Source organism: Protopterus annectens, chromosome 5.part0 (genome assembly GCF_019279795.1).
Source record: "Protopterus annectens isolate FY-2018-M chromosome 5.part0, PAN1.0, whole genome shotgun sequence".
In the NCBI taxonomy this organism is placed as follows: domain Eukaryota; kingdom Metazoa; phylum Chordata; order Ceratodontiformes; family Protopteridae; genus Protopterus; species Protopterus annectens.
In genome coordinates this window covers 1,083,492,305-1,083,511,602 of record NC_056735.1, presented here as the reverse complement: position 1 = coordinate 1,083,511,602, position 19,298 = coordinate 1,083,492,305, and the positions used below count along the sequence as shown (strand labels likewise).

At 38.7% G+C, this 19,298-nt stretch overlaps 1 protein-coding gene across 2 annotated transcripts in view; it reads left to right on the top strand.

The window, feature by feature from the left end:
- Window positions 1-19,298, top strand: part of LOC122801533 (interleukin-1 receptor type 1-like) — a 786,539-nt gene that overhangs the window by 652,533 nt on the left and 114,708 nt on the right. The window contains exon 10 of one of the 2 annotated variants that reach the window (XM_044070955.1): window positions 9,360-9,533. In XM_044070955.1, the coding sequence (XP_043926890.1) occupies window positions 9,360-9,533 (174 nt within the window). Of the gene's footprint in view, window positions 1-9,353; window positions 9,534-19,298 lie in introns of both variants that reach the window. The other variant, XM_044070953.1, reaches the window with a different exon arrangement.

Genomic DNA, 19,298 nt, shown 5'->3' with positions numbered 1-19,298 from the left:
TTTCCCACTGTGTTGGTGAAAAGTGAGTCCCTAGCTTTGTTGTTGGATTTAATAGTGGAAACTAAAAGCTTATTAGCTGAGCATAGTGTTGCAAAATTTTTATAGGGGGAAATCAGGTTAGTGAGGATAGGGGTATTATTAGGGTGGTAAAGGGTCTTTTGGGTGATAAGAAGTTGTTGACAAAGTAGTTGGTTCTGCAGTTCTAACCACCCCAGTTGTTTTAGGTTGTGACAGCGGATAGTTCTAAAGGGGGTGCCAGTGGCAAATCGGGCTATGTTATTGTAACTGGTTGAAAGTTTGGAAAGGTTGTTTTTAGAAAGATTGGTATATATTGCAGAAACATAGAACAGGGTAGAGATCAGGTGGGTCTGGGCAATAGTGGTTCTGGCTATAGCGGTAAGGAAGGGTTTTATTCTATAAAGGATGCCTAGTTTTTTGTTGTCAGACTTTATAGTAGTATTAATATGGTCATCATAGCTGAGGTTGTTGTCAGTTGTTATTCCCAGGAGATGAGTTCTAGTGTCAGGGGATATATTAGTTCTATTGTTAGAGGTTACTGTGAAGTGAAGTTGTGATGACTTTTGAGTAGGAGCAGACAGCAATAATTTTGTTTTTTTGGGGTTCAGCAGGAGGCAGTGTTGCATGAACCAATTTTCAACAGTGTTAAATACTGTCTGGGTGAGGGTCTGGAGTGAGGTAATGGACTTGGCTGAACATATTAAGGTAGAGTCATCTGCATATTGTATGCAGGTGGCTTGAGGAATTTTTGCATGTAGATCATTAATAAACAGTGAAAAGAGAAGTGGGCCTAAAATAGAGCCTTGTGGAACGCCTACATTCACAGAGAGGAGTGCAGACAGATTTTTATCCCAAAGCACTGCTTGCTGTCTGTTTTCTAAATAAGATTTAAACCAGTGTACTGCTTGTGGGTCCAGTGATTGGGCTATTAGTACATCAATAAGCATGTGATGGTTAACCATATCAAAGGCTTTTGAAAGGTCAATAAATAGTGCTGATGAAAAAAAGTTACTGTTACGATTTTTGTTTATACAGTCAGAAAAGGATAGCAGGGCAGTTGTTGTGCTATGGAAAGGTCTAAAGCCATCTTGGCAGCTAGCAAGTAAATTATTCTGGAGAAGGTGGTCAAGCAGTTGTCTGTGGATGCATTTTTCCATTATTTTAGCTATTGGAGAGAGTAAGGCGATTGGATGAAAGTTGGAAAGCTCAGTAGATGTCCCACCTTTATGTAGTGGGATGATATGGGAGACTTTCCATATGGAAGGGATTGTGCTTTCCAAAATTGTTCTATTTATAAGGATGGAGATGGGATAGGCAATGGCTTTAGCTGTGATTTGTAAGTATTCAGCTGGAAGACAGTCAGCAGAAGGGGTGCATGGTTTGAGTTTTTGAAGGAGGTTGCAAATAAGGGATGTAGGTACAGGTTGTATATGAAAGGTTGGAGCTGGACTATTCATGGTGTTTAATGAGCAGGTGGTAGAAGGTGGTAATGTATTAGCTAGGGTTTGAATGGCTTCAGTAAAATTGTTATTAAAGGCATTGAGAATTTGATTAGAGTTATTATGGTTGAATCCTGATGGTGCAGGAGTTTTAGAATGGCCTGGCTGAAGTAGTTTGTTAATGCCTGACCAGAACTTTTGTAGTTTTTGTTGGTGGGTTTGTTGGAGGTGAAGGTAATAGTTTTTTTTTTATCTTGTAGAATGTCTTTTTTGGTGGCATTTCTTAACTGTTTAAAATAAAGGTGATCTGATGGACTTTTAGAGGCTCTCCATTTGGACCACATTTTATTTCTTAAGAGGATTTTTTGTCTAGTTTGTTTTGTGAGCCATGGGGCAATTTTGGTATTTTTTCGGGAAGAGCGATAGGGGGCATGGTAATCTAGGATTTGTAGGAATTTAGTATTAAAGTAGGTCACTGCTTCATCAAGTTGAAGATGATACAGTGGTGACCAGTCACATGCTTTCAGTTCATTTTGGAAGGTTTCTGGTTTGAAGTTTTTTTTAGAACGGGAGGTTTTAAAAATATTAGTATTAGGGCTATGAACTCTTTGTTTAATAATATAGGTTAGAGCACGGTCACTGATATCGTCTGGAAGGATTCCTGGTTTATAAGTATCAAGGTGGATGTTAGAAGGATCCAGTCTAGAGTGGTTTCCTTGCTGCTTGGTTTATGGATTCTAGTAGGTGTGGTTATTATTTGTGAGAATCCGTAAAGATTTATACAATTGATAGGATTAGGGGAGCTATAGATTGCCCAGTCTATATTAAAGTCACCAAGCACAATGGTTTCCTGAGGTAGGTGAGTAGAGATGCAACTAAGTATGTTTTCAAGAGTATTGATATTGTTTCCAGGGGGAAGATAGGAACAAATTAGATAGATAGCTTTGGAGTTGTTGATTTGAAGTTTAGCAGTAAGGATTTCTGCATTAGTATTTGAGGGCAGGAGCGCACTGAAGAGTGAAACTTGGAGTTCTGATTTATACAAAATGGCTACACCTCCACCCTTTTTGGTTTTGCAGTCACATCTCAGGATGTTATACCCAGGAAGGGTAATTTTATGGTCCTGAGTTGAGGGCTTCAGCCATGTCTCTGTAATACAGAGAATATCGAATGCATGCACTTCTAAGAGTGCATGTAGGTGGGTAATTTTATTGTTAACACTACGGATGTTGAGGTGAGCTATCAAGAGGGAGTTAGATGGTCTTTTTGGGGTAATGGTAGCATGAGATGTTAGGTTGTTTGGGTAACTGGGAACATCTGTATTGGGGCCAGGGTTTGGATGAATATCACCATCCAATAGGGGGTGTTTTTGAGGATATTGTATTAACTTTAGGATTTTGTAGTAGTTGTGCAGGGTTTTTTTGTCATGGAAGTAAGTAACATGAGTAGATCTGTGGTACTTTGGAAGTATGTAGATAGAAGTGTAGGTTATATTAATGTGATTGAGGGAGTGTATGTGAGAAACTGGTAGAGTTTGCTGGTAGGGTTGGTGGTGTTCAGGAAGTGAAAAAATGTTCAAAGAAGGTTCGTGTGTATGGTAGAGTAAGATAAACTAGAATAGTAGTTAAGAGTAGTAGGTGTGTGTGAATAAAATTGTGTTTTAGGGCCATTTGGATGTGAAGATAAGGTGGTAGAGTATGTTGAGGTAAGGTGTCTAGTAAATGATAAAATAGAGGTGGTAGAAAGGAGAGAGTGCTGTAAGAGGTAGAGCTGGTTGAGAGAAGAAGTGTGTAATACAGTAAATTAGAGTTGGGTATAGGAGAGAAGGCTGTATAATGTTAGCAATACAGGAATGAAGTAGAGTGGAGTGGTTAGGGTGTGGACTTAAAATGTAAAAACTGATAAAGGAAATTGAGGTTGGGGGTGGGGATGTTAAGTAGAAGTAGTCTGTGATAGGGTGATAAGTGGAGAGGGTGTGGTTGTTGAGGTATAAGGTTAACAGCACTGTGGGTGGGTGGGAATTGGGGGTAGGTTAGGGGAGCGGAGTGAGCCCGCAGGGCAAACGGAGCAGGTAGAGACAGGTAATGGAGCAGCTAGAGGAGAAACAATCAGCAGAGCTGATTACTGAGGTAAGTTATGTAAGTCTAAAGTGGGAAGGAGCAGAGATAAGTAAGGAGTCTATTAGGAAAACAGGAGTGTGTAGCAAGTTAAAATAAAGGGTAAAGTGTGAGGTTTAAGAGTGGTTCAAGGTCATTAGAAATATAGAGTAATAAAAGCCGAATAACAGATGGATAAGCAGGAAAATAAAGGATGGGATAGGGGTGCCATCTACTGGACAAAGGTTGTATTACAGGCAATTCAGTAAGGGGGGTTAGCTAGTGTCAGATTAGGGAAGGGGGAAAAGTTAGTAAGAGGGGTGCTATGAGGTGGTGGAGTTGTGGTTACAGGGTAGATAGTTGGGGGGTAAAGGCTGCTGGCTGTACAGGCTCGGAGCATGCTTTAGAACCCCTGAAGCAACAGTGGATGGTAGTAGGCTTTACAGGCAGGACATAGATAACATACTTTCTTGTTTCCTTGAGAGAGGGAGCAGGGAGTAGAGGCTGAGAGATGAAACCACCGTTTCTTTGTTGGACGGGTCCTTTGTCACCAGGTAGATAGGTTCTCAGAAATTATAGAATGGAACAGCACAATGAAGAGCAGGGTACTTGTGGGAGAGAGAGAGAGACAACAGTGGTGGTGAGTAGCAAGAAGCTAGCATAAAGTATGATAGTTAAGGCAATATTATAAAAAACAGTTAGCATTTGTACATTCACTTATTTATGCTAGAAGCTACCAGTATCATAAGTGTGCTTGCAATTCTGTGATATTAATTATTTAGCAGGCCATTTTCTGTAGGCTCAATAGGACAACATACTACTCATTAGCTTAAGGATATAAACAGACATAAATGCATGAGAATAATAGGATAGCCATAAATCAGGAAAAATGCATGGAGAAATATCAGGATTTCAGTATATAATCACCTGGTGTGAGTTAGGGCTAGTAGCAGGCAGGCCCATGGTCTACACTATGCTTTGGTCAAAGGAGGCAGCACATTATTTATTACAACATATAGTGCACCATTAAACAATTCTGTAGAATATGCAGTAACTAACAGGGACAGATATTCAGGCATTTTACCCTCTAAATAGTTCCCATTAATGTAGTCTTAGCATTCCACAGTTACCATTCGCTCACTAGTCTAGCATGCCAGTCATAATTGTAGAGGAGTTATCTTTTGAGATTTGCAACAGAGCACTCACTAGATGTTACTAGTTATTAAAAAGTTTTTAAGGTATCTACTCCACGAGACCCTTAATTGTTACAGTAAAATGTGGAGATAATTAACTTTATAGCTGATAGCATGAGGGTTATTGAGAAAGGCTAAAACAATGGCTTCTAGACTTTATAGGGGAAGGAACTATTTTGAGTAGCTACCTGAGGGAAAGAAGTAGCTGTTGCAGGCTAGAAACTAGTTCCCAAAGGCAATACAAACAGCACTGGGATCAACAAGTAAGCATAGGCTCTCACTTACTAGCTTTCACATGGTTAGCGTGATGCTAAAAGGCCGTTCCCAGCTTTTTAAATTATTTATTTATGTATTTATTAAGTTTTCTATTTTAAAAATAAAAATAAGTAAAAGTAGATATGGTTCCCAATCTTCCTAATGGCCGTAGCACAAGCAGCAATTACATCAACTGGTGGGTTTCAGCACGCACCTAGTAACCTGACCTCACAGTCAGCAAACATATCTATAATAGCCACATATTTACCCATCTTTAGTGACCACTGACTCATTGCATTCAATATTCACATCATTAATGTTACATAGCCCCTTAAATTCATGACATCAGACTAAAATTATCTCACAGTTGTTTTACTAAGCTAATATCTCATCTCTTAACTTTAAACTGGACTCACAACTCACCATCAGTGATGACTGCTGCAATTCACCTAACCCAACTTCTTTTCTCTTTACAGAACATTGACTTCCCCTTATAAACTAGACCCTTCAAAACCAACAAAGCTGAATGGGACAGCAAATAGCTGATGCTTTCATGCAGTTCCAGAAAAAGGCAACACATCAGTGGAAGATGAATCCAATGCTGGCAAATAGACTTCACTACCCCTAATTGTGTAACATAACCAAATAATCAACACAATGGTTTCAAAGAATGGTGCTTTGCTCCTTGGCTACTGCTGTTAAAATTCTTGTTAAGACGCTTCTCCTTGTTTCTTCTTTAAAAGAACTTTTATTAAAATGATTTAAAACAAAAAACAAAATAAAAGCTGCAACCTAACCATTTGAAAGTTAGCGTTGTAACACAAAAAAGAGAGATGAGCGCTTTCAGTTTATCAACCTTCTTCAGATCTCAAGCAGGTTCTTTTAAAGAAGAAACGGCTTAACAAGAATTTTAACAGCAGTAGCCAGGGAGGAAAGCACCATTCTTTGAAACCATATTTGCAGCATTTCTTGGGTTTTCCGTAAGCGTTTGCTCACTTCTCTTTCTACTACTAAATAATCAACACAAAGACAAATGCCTAACAACAAAACAAGCATCACTTCTGCACACCTCAAAACAATTCTGGCAAGAGGCAAACAATTTGATAGGCAGTGAAACTGCAAAGAAATCTGTCAACCAGGACATCATACCATGTCAGAGCATAAACCTCACATTCTGTGATTTCCACAAGCAGTTCATGAATCTTCCAGGTCCAGCAACCACCCCAAACTAATAAATGAAACTAAATCTTTGGCATCAAAAGTAATCCACAGAAATGCCAAGGAATTCATCAAATGTACCAGGTGTGATCCAGAAAAATTAAAATGTGTTGTTTAATATTTCCATCCAACCATACAACAAAGAACTTAAAGAGAACAATTAATCATGGCAACAACTTCCTTCAATAGTAATAAAAACATTCACATATAAACTGTTATTTATTGTGCCACAATAAATAAATTAGACAAGTAACACACTTTAAAAAAATTATAAAAATCTCACTATAATGATAATGATCTTATGATGTTGCAGCCTGTAACTTCAACATACAATTCATTGAAATTACTTCTTTCAAATCTGGTAAAACTCAAGCAAGACAGTGGGACTAGCTAAACCGCAAACTATGTTGCAGAAAAATCTGGCAGAAATTATTGTTGGCTGTTCTGAGTTTTTATTTGTTTACTGCCTTGACACTTACTAACACGAAGTAGACTTATGTAAGGCACCTTAGTTAGCACCTCACTCTGGTGAGGTAATCTCCTCGCTCTGCGTTTTGTTCTGGAAAAATTATAAAGATTAACCTGGGGCAGTTCTGCAAGGTTTGTTTCACATCTGTATTAGCTATGCAAAGCACAAGGTAATAAAAGAGAGACTGGATATATTTTTGATGGCAGTGATCCGTATGATAAAAGAACCATGAATTTATCTCAAGAAGATCTTGTTAAACCAGCTTACTTATCTTCTACATCTGTTTGGTTTTGTTTACTAGATGAGGACTTTAACCAACTTAATTATCATTTTATCATGGTTCTTATGGGAGAACATTGACATGGCAATCAGGTTATTTTGGATTATATAAATTATCATTCCAGTGGTAAAACTGTTAACATAACTTCACAGGCACTATCTAGCCTATTGCTCTGTGAGGATCTTAAGAAACCTATATTTACATTCCCATGTGTTTTTTAGCCTTTATAGCTTAACAGTATTACAGTTAGATTTATCAATGAGCTGGAGGTCATACAGGGAATATAAAAATAATGGGACTAATAGCTTAAGCCAGTAGTTTTACAGGATCCATAAAGAGCTGGGTTGAATGTTTGTTCATGTAGCAGACAATATTTATCTAGACTATAGGAAGTCACTCAATATGGTGTCTCACAGACATTAAGTAGGCAGTTGCAAAATGGAGGGAATGTGGAGAAGCTATGAATTCCAGCAAAATCCATAAAGCTGAGTTGGACACAGTGGTAGTACTGGGGTGGGGAAGTGAAATGCAAAGTATCAGTGTTGAGCTCATTAAAGAGCAGGATGAATAATTTCAGACTGAACTTGTCAGACAGAGGGGTCACTTTTGGTGGAGCTGGAGTATGATGATGTCTTAACTATAATCTAACAAGTGGTGGAACACAGTCAGACACTCGAAAGCTGAGGAAAAATACTGAGACATCACTAGAGAGCATGTGGAATAGAAGTTGAGAGGCTGGCAAACTCAGAAGAGGAAGCATATTTGTGGAATTTAATCATCAAAGAGAAGCTGAACCAAAATATTCAGTAAAGGAATACAGTTAAGACTAACAGAATCCTGGGATGCTGTAGTGGGGTAAAACTGTGGGGCAGGGGGAGGGTCCTCTTAGTTCTACCATGATACAGAATGGTGCCTATACTTAGAATAATGCATCAGTTCTCTTATTCATATTATTATTAGAGGCAGTTTAATGGAGGGTAAACAAGATACTGAAAATTATGAATGGAAAAATATAAAAATAGATTTCAAGAACTTCCCTTGTTCAGTTTGAAGAAAAGTGATATCACTGAGTATTGTGTGCCTGTGTGTGTTTTATGTGTTGAGAAGATGTGATTTTGATCTTCGTAACGGTAAAAGGCTTGGTAGACTTAAAATGGTTCTGTGGCTAATACTTCAACCAACTAATGAGCTTAAAGGAAGTATTAAGTGTAACGAACTTCATAATGTCAATTTGGGGATATTACTAGAACCTTGGAGAAGAAAGAGGGATATAAGGATTAGGTATTTAACAGAAAAAGTGTAGACTGGCTTTCATCATGATGCATGGTTGTTTTGCAAATGGTCAGGCAGCAGCTGCTCACCATTGCAACTCATTACTTAGAACTGGACAGGCTGTAACTCAAATAAGTGGTGTTTGTTATTGGAAGTCATGACAGTGTTTTTGTTGAGGTCCATTGGTGATCTTTTTGTCTGCAGCTGTGTGACCATGCAGTTGCTTTATTTAAGTAAGAGGGATATGAGGGGTAAAGATCTCCCCTTGGTGGTGCAGAGGGGTATGACCTGTGGAAGATTTTTTTTCCTAGTGTTTTATTTTATTTTTTTCCATTTTGACAAAATATGCGGCTGAATGTGTTCTTCTGACTGTAGCTTCATCCTGTGAATACTCAGTGAAGCATAGCAGAACCAAGTAATTCATGACCTGGAATGAAGTAATGGGGGATTCTTAAGTGGAAGGAATGGATGCCTCAGACTAGGGTATTAGTTGTTTGCCAGGTATACTCAGTGAGCATTCAGTCTTTTTCAGGCAGAAATAATGCATACACATGGACAGCTTTACATAATATTTCCAACTCCATGACATTCAACATTTTTCTTTCATCTGAAAGTGAAAACATGCTTAAGCTGAGATAGTAAGAGAGGAATTAGGAACGATGTAAAGAGAAGAGGGTGGAAGGATGAATCAGAGGCAGTAAGTGAGGGGACGACAACATGCTCTGTACTAGTGGATCTAGAATGATATAACAATTCCTGTTCAGTCTGTGCCATCTTTGTAATAGCAAATGTCTTGCTGCACAACAATAATGGCATTTAAAGTACTGTGACCAGTAGCCAAATTTCCCTTACTTATACAGTTGTGTAATTATAATATAATTGTAGCAAGAATATTTATAAGAGAAGACTTCATATTCAGTCTAAAAAGTACAGACCGTGATAAAAGCAGAATCTGTGTGTATGAGTGTTTATAAGAACTACTTATCCTTAAAGTAATGTTTTTATTATACAATTTGTCAAGTATGTTGTAGAAGATGACCCATACTATTTTAATGGTATTTAAATTTGTTTCAAACAACTAGATGAATATTATTAATAAAAATATGTGATTAGTTTCAGATGACAAAATGTATGATGCTTCCATTATTTACCCAAGAGACATCAATGTTTGCAGCACTAGAAGCTCTACATGCAATACTGACACCTTTGTATTGAAATGTTTGCCTGAAATCCTAGAAGATACATATGGGTATAAACTCTTCATTTTTGGGAGAGATGCACTACCAGGGCAAGGTAAGATAATTTCTAGTGCTCAAAGCATTTACAGCTTATGAGAAACTTGTACGTATTTTCCGGTAATTTGTGTACTTAGTCACAAGACCCTGTTTTGTTGAGAACTTTGTCAGTCATAGTACATATTATGACCACAGCAATGTTCTGCAAGGATCATGAATATAAGGCCAGTGATATAAAAGGTTTAATGTTGATTAGACACTCTAACTGGTGGAAAGAACAGAATCTTATACCTGGTAGCCCAGCATTGGGATAATGTCACAATGCTTCCACTTTTACAGTGCAGTGTATGTAGTATGCATGCAGATCATCATACCATATACTAGAAACGTCATTTGTAGCGATAGAGAATGATCTGAGATAAGAACATTTTGTCTACACATTGTCCCAACTGATTGTGAGGGATCATGCTGTTAGCATCATAACTCTCGACCTGCAAACATCACAAATCTGGGTAAAGACTCAAGTAGGTACATCTGGGCAACAATCTGGACATCTAATAGTCATGCATGGCTCATCACACTTCAAGTAGGTTTATGGGATACCACATTCAGAAGCACAAGTTTAAAAACACTTAATACTATTAACTACAAGTGTGGTATAACTGTTCAGGCATTACCACATTTAAACACCAAAATCAAGATGAGGTCTTGTTGGTTAAAAGGCAAAAGGAGTGAATACAGTACCATGTTAAATACATAGTTGTTTCCTCTTTTTATTTTACTACACCCATCTGGGAGAACTTGAGTAATATTGAAGTGTAAAGATAGTGATGTACCACAGTAATGTATTCAGCTTTGTTTTCTACAAGCAGTAACAAAAACTTTCCAGCTTACTTTACACACATACATTAGTTGTGCAAAGATAGAACAATGACTGTTTAACATGAGCTGATGACAGCAGGTTCAGCTACTTTCATCCACAGAACCCCCCTGTACTCAGGAATTGTAGTTCCATTGTTAACTGTGTAAACCTCAGATGCCTGATTTTGATAAGGATAGCTAGGTTTGTTTATGTATGCATGTATGTATGTATGTATCTATTTATTTATTCATTCATATTTATTTACCTGGGTAGTACACTGATATCAGTTGACTATTTGCAGGCACAGTCTGGGTGAATAGAATCACATAAGAAAGGAAGAAAACATAGGGTCACATAAGAAAGGAAGAAAACATATTTACAGATATGAGGATTTGTTAAAAAAAAATCATATTTACATATGCAAGGATATGCTACAATATGTATATCAAAAAACAGTTTACAATGTCCATACATGGATGGCAAAATGGAGTCATCCTTTGCAGAGCTTTTTGAATATGTGATGTAGCCACAATGACTGAGGGATAGCAGCATGTCATTATATAGAGAGGTCTGAAGACATTAGAAGAAGTGGGTGTGAATAGTTGCAGGAAAGGTTACCATGGGGAGAAGACAGAGAAATGTTAATAGAAACTTGCAAAAGAAAGAGAACTAGAAAGGAGAGGACGTATGAGAGATGTGAAGAGAAGAGGGAGGTAGAGTGAATGAGAGGCATTGAGTGAGAGGATGACAAGATGAGATAGGGGAGGAAGAAATAGGGATAAAGGGATGTGAGAGAGCTGCAGGGTTTTTGTAATGTGACTTTGTGAGTGCAGCTGCTCTTTTGTGGTAAAGAGGTTTTCCTAAAGCTGTTGTCTGAAGTCCAAGCTCTTTTGGATGCCTCTTGTTGAAAGAGGAATGGATTCTCATAATTTAGGTGTTATGAAGGAGAATGCAAGGGTAGTGCAATGAAGTTTAGTTTTTGGAGTTAGTAGGGTGGTTGAGATTAGCATATCTCTGAGATTATATGTGGGGGCTTTGGTGAAAAGTTTATGAGTGAGAGGGGGAAGATGTTCCAGGAGATAGAGCTTTGTGAATTAGTTATCCTAGTAGGAGGTTAACTCTCAGATGTACTCAGAAGCATTTGGCTTTGGCAAGAATTATGTAGGGGTGCACTTTAATGGAGGAGTTAGTAGTGAACTGGCTTATTTTATTGAAGATGGCTTGCAGGGTAGTGGCATTTTTCTTTGAAGCTATAGCTATTATGGGTAGTCCATATTTAAGATGAGATAAGAGTATTCCTTACAAGGTTGAATGAACTAAGGGACTAGATTATCTCTGCCTGGGGGTAATAACTATTTGTATTTGGTCTGTTTGTGTTTCTGTCTCTTTGGTTGTAATCTTTTGAAGTGGAATAGTGGAAAGTGAAGGGTGGAAGGTGGCTGTGGGGGTGGTAAGTTTGTGTTGTTGTTGCTGTCAGTATAAGGGAGGATACTGAACACAGTGAGGAGGTCAGTGCATAAGAGTTTGTTAGTGGTGGTGGTAGAGGAATTCAGGGGAGTGGAGCTGTGTTGAGTTTTTTGACCATTCAACAGGGTGATTTATCTCCAGAATCTTTTGGGTTTGGATAAAAATGAGATTTGGTTGTTTTGGTTGTTTTTGTGTCTGCAGATGGATTTCCTGGCTAGCTTACATAATGAGGTACATTTGGCTTAGGAATCTGTGGAGGGGTTCTATTTCCAGTTATGCCATGCTTCATCATGTGATTTGAGCAGGTGTTTCAGTTTTTTAGATAACCATCCTGTTTATGAGGTTGAAGTAGGCTTTGTACTAAGGGGAAGAATTTGATTTGCAAGTGAGGTGGGGTATTGGTAAGTTTACTAGATGCTTCCCCGGGGTGTTTTTTGGCAAATAAGTGAGACCATTCAAGGGTGGCATGGTGGTTTTTAAGATCAGTGATATGCTGTATAGTTTGAGATCTGAAGTTGCTAAGTTTCGATTTGTATTTTAACATTAGATCATGTAATGAGAAAATTATGGGACAGTGATCCTGGTTTGAATCCCACTGCAGCGCATACCATTTTCCATGTGAAATCCGTATATAGGTTCATAGGTTCATACTAGGCTATCTGCCCTAGGGCATTTATAAACCTAGCCAGAGTGTGTTTGGCTTTCACCACCCATTTTAAATGAATTTTGCAATGCCCTTTTTCGTGGTTAGTATACTGTGCCTCTGTCTAACAATGTGCAGGTCAGGCATCACCATGGGAGTGGTAGTAAGTCGTATGCATAATCATACCCCACAGCTTGTTAGAATGTCCAGATAGAAAGCTGTATGCATAATTAGACCCAACAGCTGTACAGATTTTGCTAGAATGTTCAGATAGTAAGCTGTAAGCATAATCATAACCATCAACTGTGCAGACTGAGTCAGAATGTTTAGATAGTAAGCTGTATGCATATTCATACCCCTCAACTGTTCCGATCTGTCCAGCGTGTGCAGATAAATGGCCCAAATCTGCTGCCTGGTACCCTGTTCCCCTGAGAAATCAGTGTGATGATCCAAAAAATGCAGGCAGTCTGTGAAGACATATAACCGATAGTCAAACCTGTACATAGTCAGAGAATGTATATGAAAGCAAACCTGTCATTGTAGCATCACACCCAAGGTGTATGAGAGCAATTTGCATAATATGTCGCAGTAACACCTGCATCCTGTCAAGCCTCAACCAAACTGTGTGCAATAACGGATTGAGGGGTATGTGTATAACATCAACATGGAATCTGGGAGTATGTGTAGAAATTGTCAGGTAGTGTTAACAAAGATCTTCTCAACAGCTGTAACAGGTAAAAGGTATAGACTATACATTAGACACAGGTCACATATATACTAATCTACAAACATACCATTGTACAAAGTAAGGCCAATGGGTAGTGTAATAATACCTGTAAGGGACAGATCACTGCAGTGAGTAAGAAAGTTGCAAAAACTACAGGGATATATCAGTTGTTAATTGAACTCTATCTTGCCCCCATCATATGTGCAACATTAACCCAATTATACACCTCAGTGGGTATGTTTACTCTCCAAACTTATGTTGGGACATATGTCCTATTGGTTCATAAATATGCACATTTGGTTCTATGCATGTGCCATGTTAAAATGCACCCATATTGGTGGCCTGTTGCCATCAATAAAACCTGCATGCTGTTGTAATCGCCACTGCTGTTCCATATATGCATATGTTCTGCTGTCTATGCAGCTGGTTTAAATTTGGTGTCTTGGGTTAATGGGTATACCTATACATGCTGTTATAACTAATCCTGAATGCTGTTGACTATTACTAACCCATATCTGTCCTTAAACTGCAGCACCACAGCTTGTATGGGAAGGCCAGTCCCAGCGGATCCACCTGTCCCACCTCAGCTGGCCATGGCACCGGGCACCAGCACATCTGGGGCCCAGTCTGGGACCTCCTCCTCCTCCATAGGCCCTGCACCACCTTCGGGTGGAACTGCTGCAGGGAATGGGGCATGCCCCACTGGGAGGGAGGGTGGAAAGGAACCTGTCACCCGTCGGCAGGTCCGGGCCGTGGTACATAGGGAGATTGATGGGGCATTTTGAGACCAGCTGCGCCAGCTTCAGGGCTGAGTGGTGCAATTAGAGGGTGAGCCTGCCCTCCTACTCAGCCCCCAGCATGGCCACCTTTGGAGCCGTGAAGGTGCAGTGGTGACTGCCCATGGGTGGGGACCTCAGTCCCACTGTTTCCATTTGGGGGCTCATGGGCTTGCGACTTCCAAACAACCCTCCCTGTCCAATGTGTTTACCCCCCTCATGTGTAATATACTGCCCCTGTATGCATCTTGTTTATCTTGTCTGTTAACCTACCCAACCTACCTCCCCAAATATACCTACTACCCCTCCCCAACATCCCACTCTCACCTAAAAAAAAAAAAAAAAGGGGGCAATCTGTTCCCACAAAAAAATCTTGCCCCATATATAGCTGTCCATTTCACACACGTGTCTACTGGACACATGTAACCTGGTCTAATTGGCATCACAACAAATTATTGTTGTCCTCACCCACTCCCATGGGTTTGAGTGTACGACTCTACCTCCAAATTCAGTGCATATGCACAGCTGTTGCTGTAGAAGAAATGGACAGCTATAGACCTTCCCTACACTCTTCCTGCACATCTCTGTCTATTTTCCCTACTGTCTTTCCCTCTTTGTGCCCCTTTTTTCACCATTTTCCTATCAACCCCTTTTTCTTTTCTTTTAAAGAAATTAGCGTGGGGGTAAGCAGAAGTAAGCACTTTTAAGCAGCAGTAAGCAGGAGTTAGTCTGTTTGCATGGGGGTAAGCAATGCCTACACAGATTAAGCAATTCAGGAGCTAACTGAGTATAAGAAACAGTAACTGGAAGTTAGCAGTGCTTACCGTCACGCAAACCCACTTACAACTGCTTAAAAGTGCCTTAACCACTCTGTATCCAACAGCTCTTGTTCTGCCTAGCAACAAAATTAATAGTCTCTGCTAGGCTCGAATCCAGGACCCTGCACACTATAGCCAAAGTAACTTACCACTAAGCCATGTCAGATATACATGCCCTGATATATTCGAAACACATCAACCAGTCCAGTCATTCAACAGTACAGAGAATGTATTCCAACATGTAGATGTATGTGTGTGAGTAAATATATTAATGTCTAAACAGATACAACATATTGATATATGTATGTATGTATGTATGTGTGTGTGTGTGTGTGTGTGTGTGTATATATATATTTATATATATATATATATATATCAGAAATACCAAGATGGAGACGGAAACTCTCTGTCACAGCTATACGGATATGCTTGCTGGCACTTACTCGAATAAGGCAAAAAAAGTGTGTATGTCCACAAAGATGTTTATTCACCAACGAAGTAAAAACTGCATTTGCTGAACACAAGATATTAATAACAGTTAAGCGCTTTCATCCGCTTACTGCAGACTTCATCAGAACAACTGATAACACACATAAATGTCCTTTTAAAATCTTTTTGGCGCCATTCAAGATTACAAACTTTTAAAGTGACAGTGCTAATATTTACTTAAATATAATGACTCATATTCAATACCTCAACATATTCATAATTAAAACCTCTATGCTTACACTGAATGTTACTACATTATGCATGTTATAAATCATTAAAAAATATATATATTAAAAATAAAGTATTTGATATAACTATAACTATAACTATAACTATATATATATATATATATATATATATATATATATATATGGGTTCATATGAATCCATCGACAGTTCAAAACATCGATAGCGAAACAGCAACAGCGAAAACACCGACAGTTCAAAAGCACGACACCGCATACACTCCACACCAGTACAACAACAATTAACAAACAAAACAAATCCCCACTCCAAAACCCACACACACCACACTAGCAAACCAAAATACTAACAAACCAACACTAAACCTTACATACACAACTATCGACAACCCTAACCCAAACCCTAACCTAAGGTCCGTCACTATCGCACTCACCTAACCTGCCTACCTAACTCACTTAACCCACCCCTAACCCAAAACCTATCACTACTACACACATACCTAACCCGAGCCCTAACCCTAACTCACTTAACCCACCCCTATCCCCACAGACCGACAACATTGCACACTTACCTTACTCGCACCCTAACGTCCGTCACTACCGCATAAATACACATCCTTTCCCCATTTCGATGTTCTCAGCGTCGGTGTTTTCCTCCGTCGGTCTTCTCGCTGTCGATCTTTTGCCGTCGATGTTTTGAACTGTCGATGGATTCATATGAACCCATATATATATATATATATATATATATATATATATATATATATATGTATAAATAACAGAATGTTCAACATAAGACCTGTTTAAATTATATTGAATAAACAATATATGTATAAAACTAGTTCATTTAAGTATGTTAATTATCAGAGCAACATTAGGAAGGGCTTTATAGAAATAAAATCATTGATGCCCGGATCCTTAGTTGCATCTGTCAACACCTGCCAGGTGCTTTCTTTTTTACTTAAAATTGCCTTAAAATGTCCTCCCCTATTAGAGGGTAAAACCTGCTCTATAATGGCAAAACTGAATCTATGATTACTGCCTTTTTTCTCAATATGTTTATATAAGGCATTTTTTGTGTCATGTGTCCTAATACTATACAAATGATCATAAATTCTTTTTCTAAATTGTCTTTCAGTCTTGCCAATATAGTAAGCAGGACATGTAGAACAAACAGCCAAATAAATTATATTTTTTGTGTTACAATTTCCTCTTTTAAATTTTATATAAGTCCTATTGACATTTTCTAATTTAATTCCTTCACTCTCATTTAAACAATAACATTGATTGCATGAACCACATTTGGTAGTAGTCTTCCTACAATTATTTTTATAGCTATCCTTTCGTCCTATTTGTAATAATTTTTTGATGTTCATACCCATCTTGAAAACAAAACCGGGGTTTTTCACCCCAATTTTTTTAATTTCCACATCTAAAACTAAATTCTTCCAATATTTATAAATTATTTCCATAATTTCTTTTACAAACGTTGAATATGTCAGTGTACATATCCTACTACTTGGGACATTTTCATTATTTTTATTAATATTGCTTATACCTTGTCCTATTCCCAGTATAGGAACATATTTCCCTATTGTTCGGCATCTACTTCTCAGAAGTACAGGCCAACATGGGTGGACTTTGGCTGACAAAGTTTGCAGACGACTGCAAACTGGGCGCCATAGTGGAAAGTGCATCGGACACGGATATCCTTCAGAAGGGACTCACGGAAACAGATAGCTGGTGCCAGAGCCATGGCCTGAAGTTAAACGCCAAAAAATGTATAGTCATACCCTTCGGGAAAAACAAGGTAACCCCAAGCTACCATATAGGTGGCAATCCACTAAGCACAGAAGAGGTTATCAGGGATCTGGGGACCCAGGTTGACAGTGGCCTTTCTTTTGACACTCACGTTGCTAAAGTCGTTATAAAGACCTTCTACATTGCCCACCTGATCATGAAGGGATTCACATCCAGATCTAGTGAGGTAATTGTTCCCCTGTACTCTTCACTTATCAGACCAATGATTGAGTACAATGTCCCATTCGGGATGTATCTCACCCGACATCTGCAGCAATTGGAGACCCCAAAGTTCCTCACCAAAAGGATAAAGGGACTCCAAAATCTGTCATATGCTGCCAGATTGAAGAAACTCCAGCTCTATTCAGTCGCATACCGTCTGCTCAGAGGTGACGTGCCTGACATACAAGGCCATGTCGAACCCGGAATTAATGGACATGCTCCACCTCAAAAAATCCAAATCCACCAAAACCACTAGAGCAAGCGACTTAAACCTTACGGATATATATAGGACGTGCTGGAGGGATAGATTTATCACTCAGAGACTCCCTATGCTGTGGAATAAAATCCCGGTCCATGTGAGGCTGAGCACCTCGCTGGCTCTGTTCAAGAGAAATCTTGGCCTGTGGATGGGAGATCGTAGGTTTACCCTGGGAATCATCTCTGTGTCACTGCTGGACAGAGGCACAACAAACTAATGGGCACAGTATTTTTTCATATAAGGGGTGGCGTAAGCCACAAAAATTTGGGCTAGGCTTATAAATGCCTTAGGGCAGATAGCCTAGTATAAACCTATGAACCTATGAACCTATTTATTGCCCCATTCCCTAATAACATATTCAGATACATTATCTAACAAACCTTTAGGATAACCTCTATTTAAAAACATGGAAGTAATAAACTCAATTTCATTTTTCATAATTTCGAAATTTGATGACATTCTAGCAGCTCTTATACATAGACCCTTAAAAATATTTTTCAGCATATATTTTGGATGTTGGCTAGTATATTCCATATAACTATTTGAAAATGTTTTTTTACGATAAATTTCTGATTGAAAACCTTGGTCTGTGTGCTTTATATAGGTGTCTAAATATGAAATTCCTTTCTGACTCACATTGTACATAAATTTTAAAAAATTACTTGTAGTATTTAAATAATTAATAAATTCATCTATCATTTCATGCAGCCCTTCCCATAGAACAAACATATCATCCAGGAACCTTGTATAATAGGAAATAAATTGATAATATTTACTTTTGAATAAAAAATTAAATATATACATATATAAATATATATGAACATATACATGCAAATGCCTACATCTATAGATATATATATATATGTCGACATCTACATGTCTTTGGGCAATATGCAGGGGACTACCAACTTAGTGGTTGTTGCCTGGCCAGGTGTGTTTGTGTCTGAGACATGGGTGGAAAGTGTTCTCTGGGTAATACAGGTGTTGCCTATATTGTTCCCCATGCCATGATGTCACATGTGGGGGTATAGATTGTGTACCCCAGCCACTGTGATGTTTGACATGTATTATGCTTGTAAGGTGGGCATTATGACATTGAATAGGCCCAACGTATAGGAAAAGTGCAAAATCCACTCCACATTGCTTCATGCTTCATACAGGATACGTATGACAAATGCACACACACACACACACACACACACACACACACACACACACACACACACACACACACACACACACACACACACACACACACACACACACACACACACACACACACCAAAAGTCTCACAGTTGCCATGCCTGGAATTAGAACACCTACCTAACTACTACAGTATATTAGAGCATTATGCAGTTACAGAACATGCTACGGATATGGATATTACTCAGATACTCCTTCACCAAAGGTGTATTTCACAGGGAATGACATCAGCAGTCTTGTCAAAGAAAGGCAATGACAGGTGTACTGACTGTCCTCAAAAGCATTGGGCCCTACACATACGCACAAACACTTGCCATGAATGGGATTAGAACACCTACCTAGGTGCTATAGCA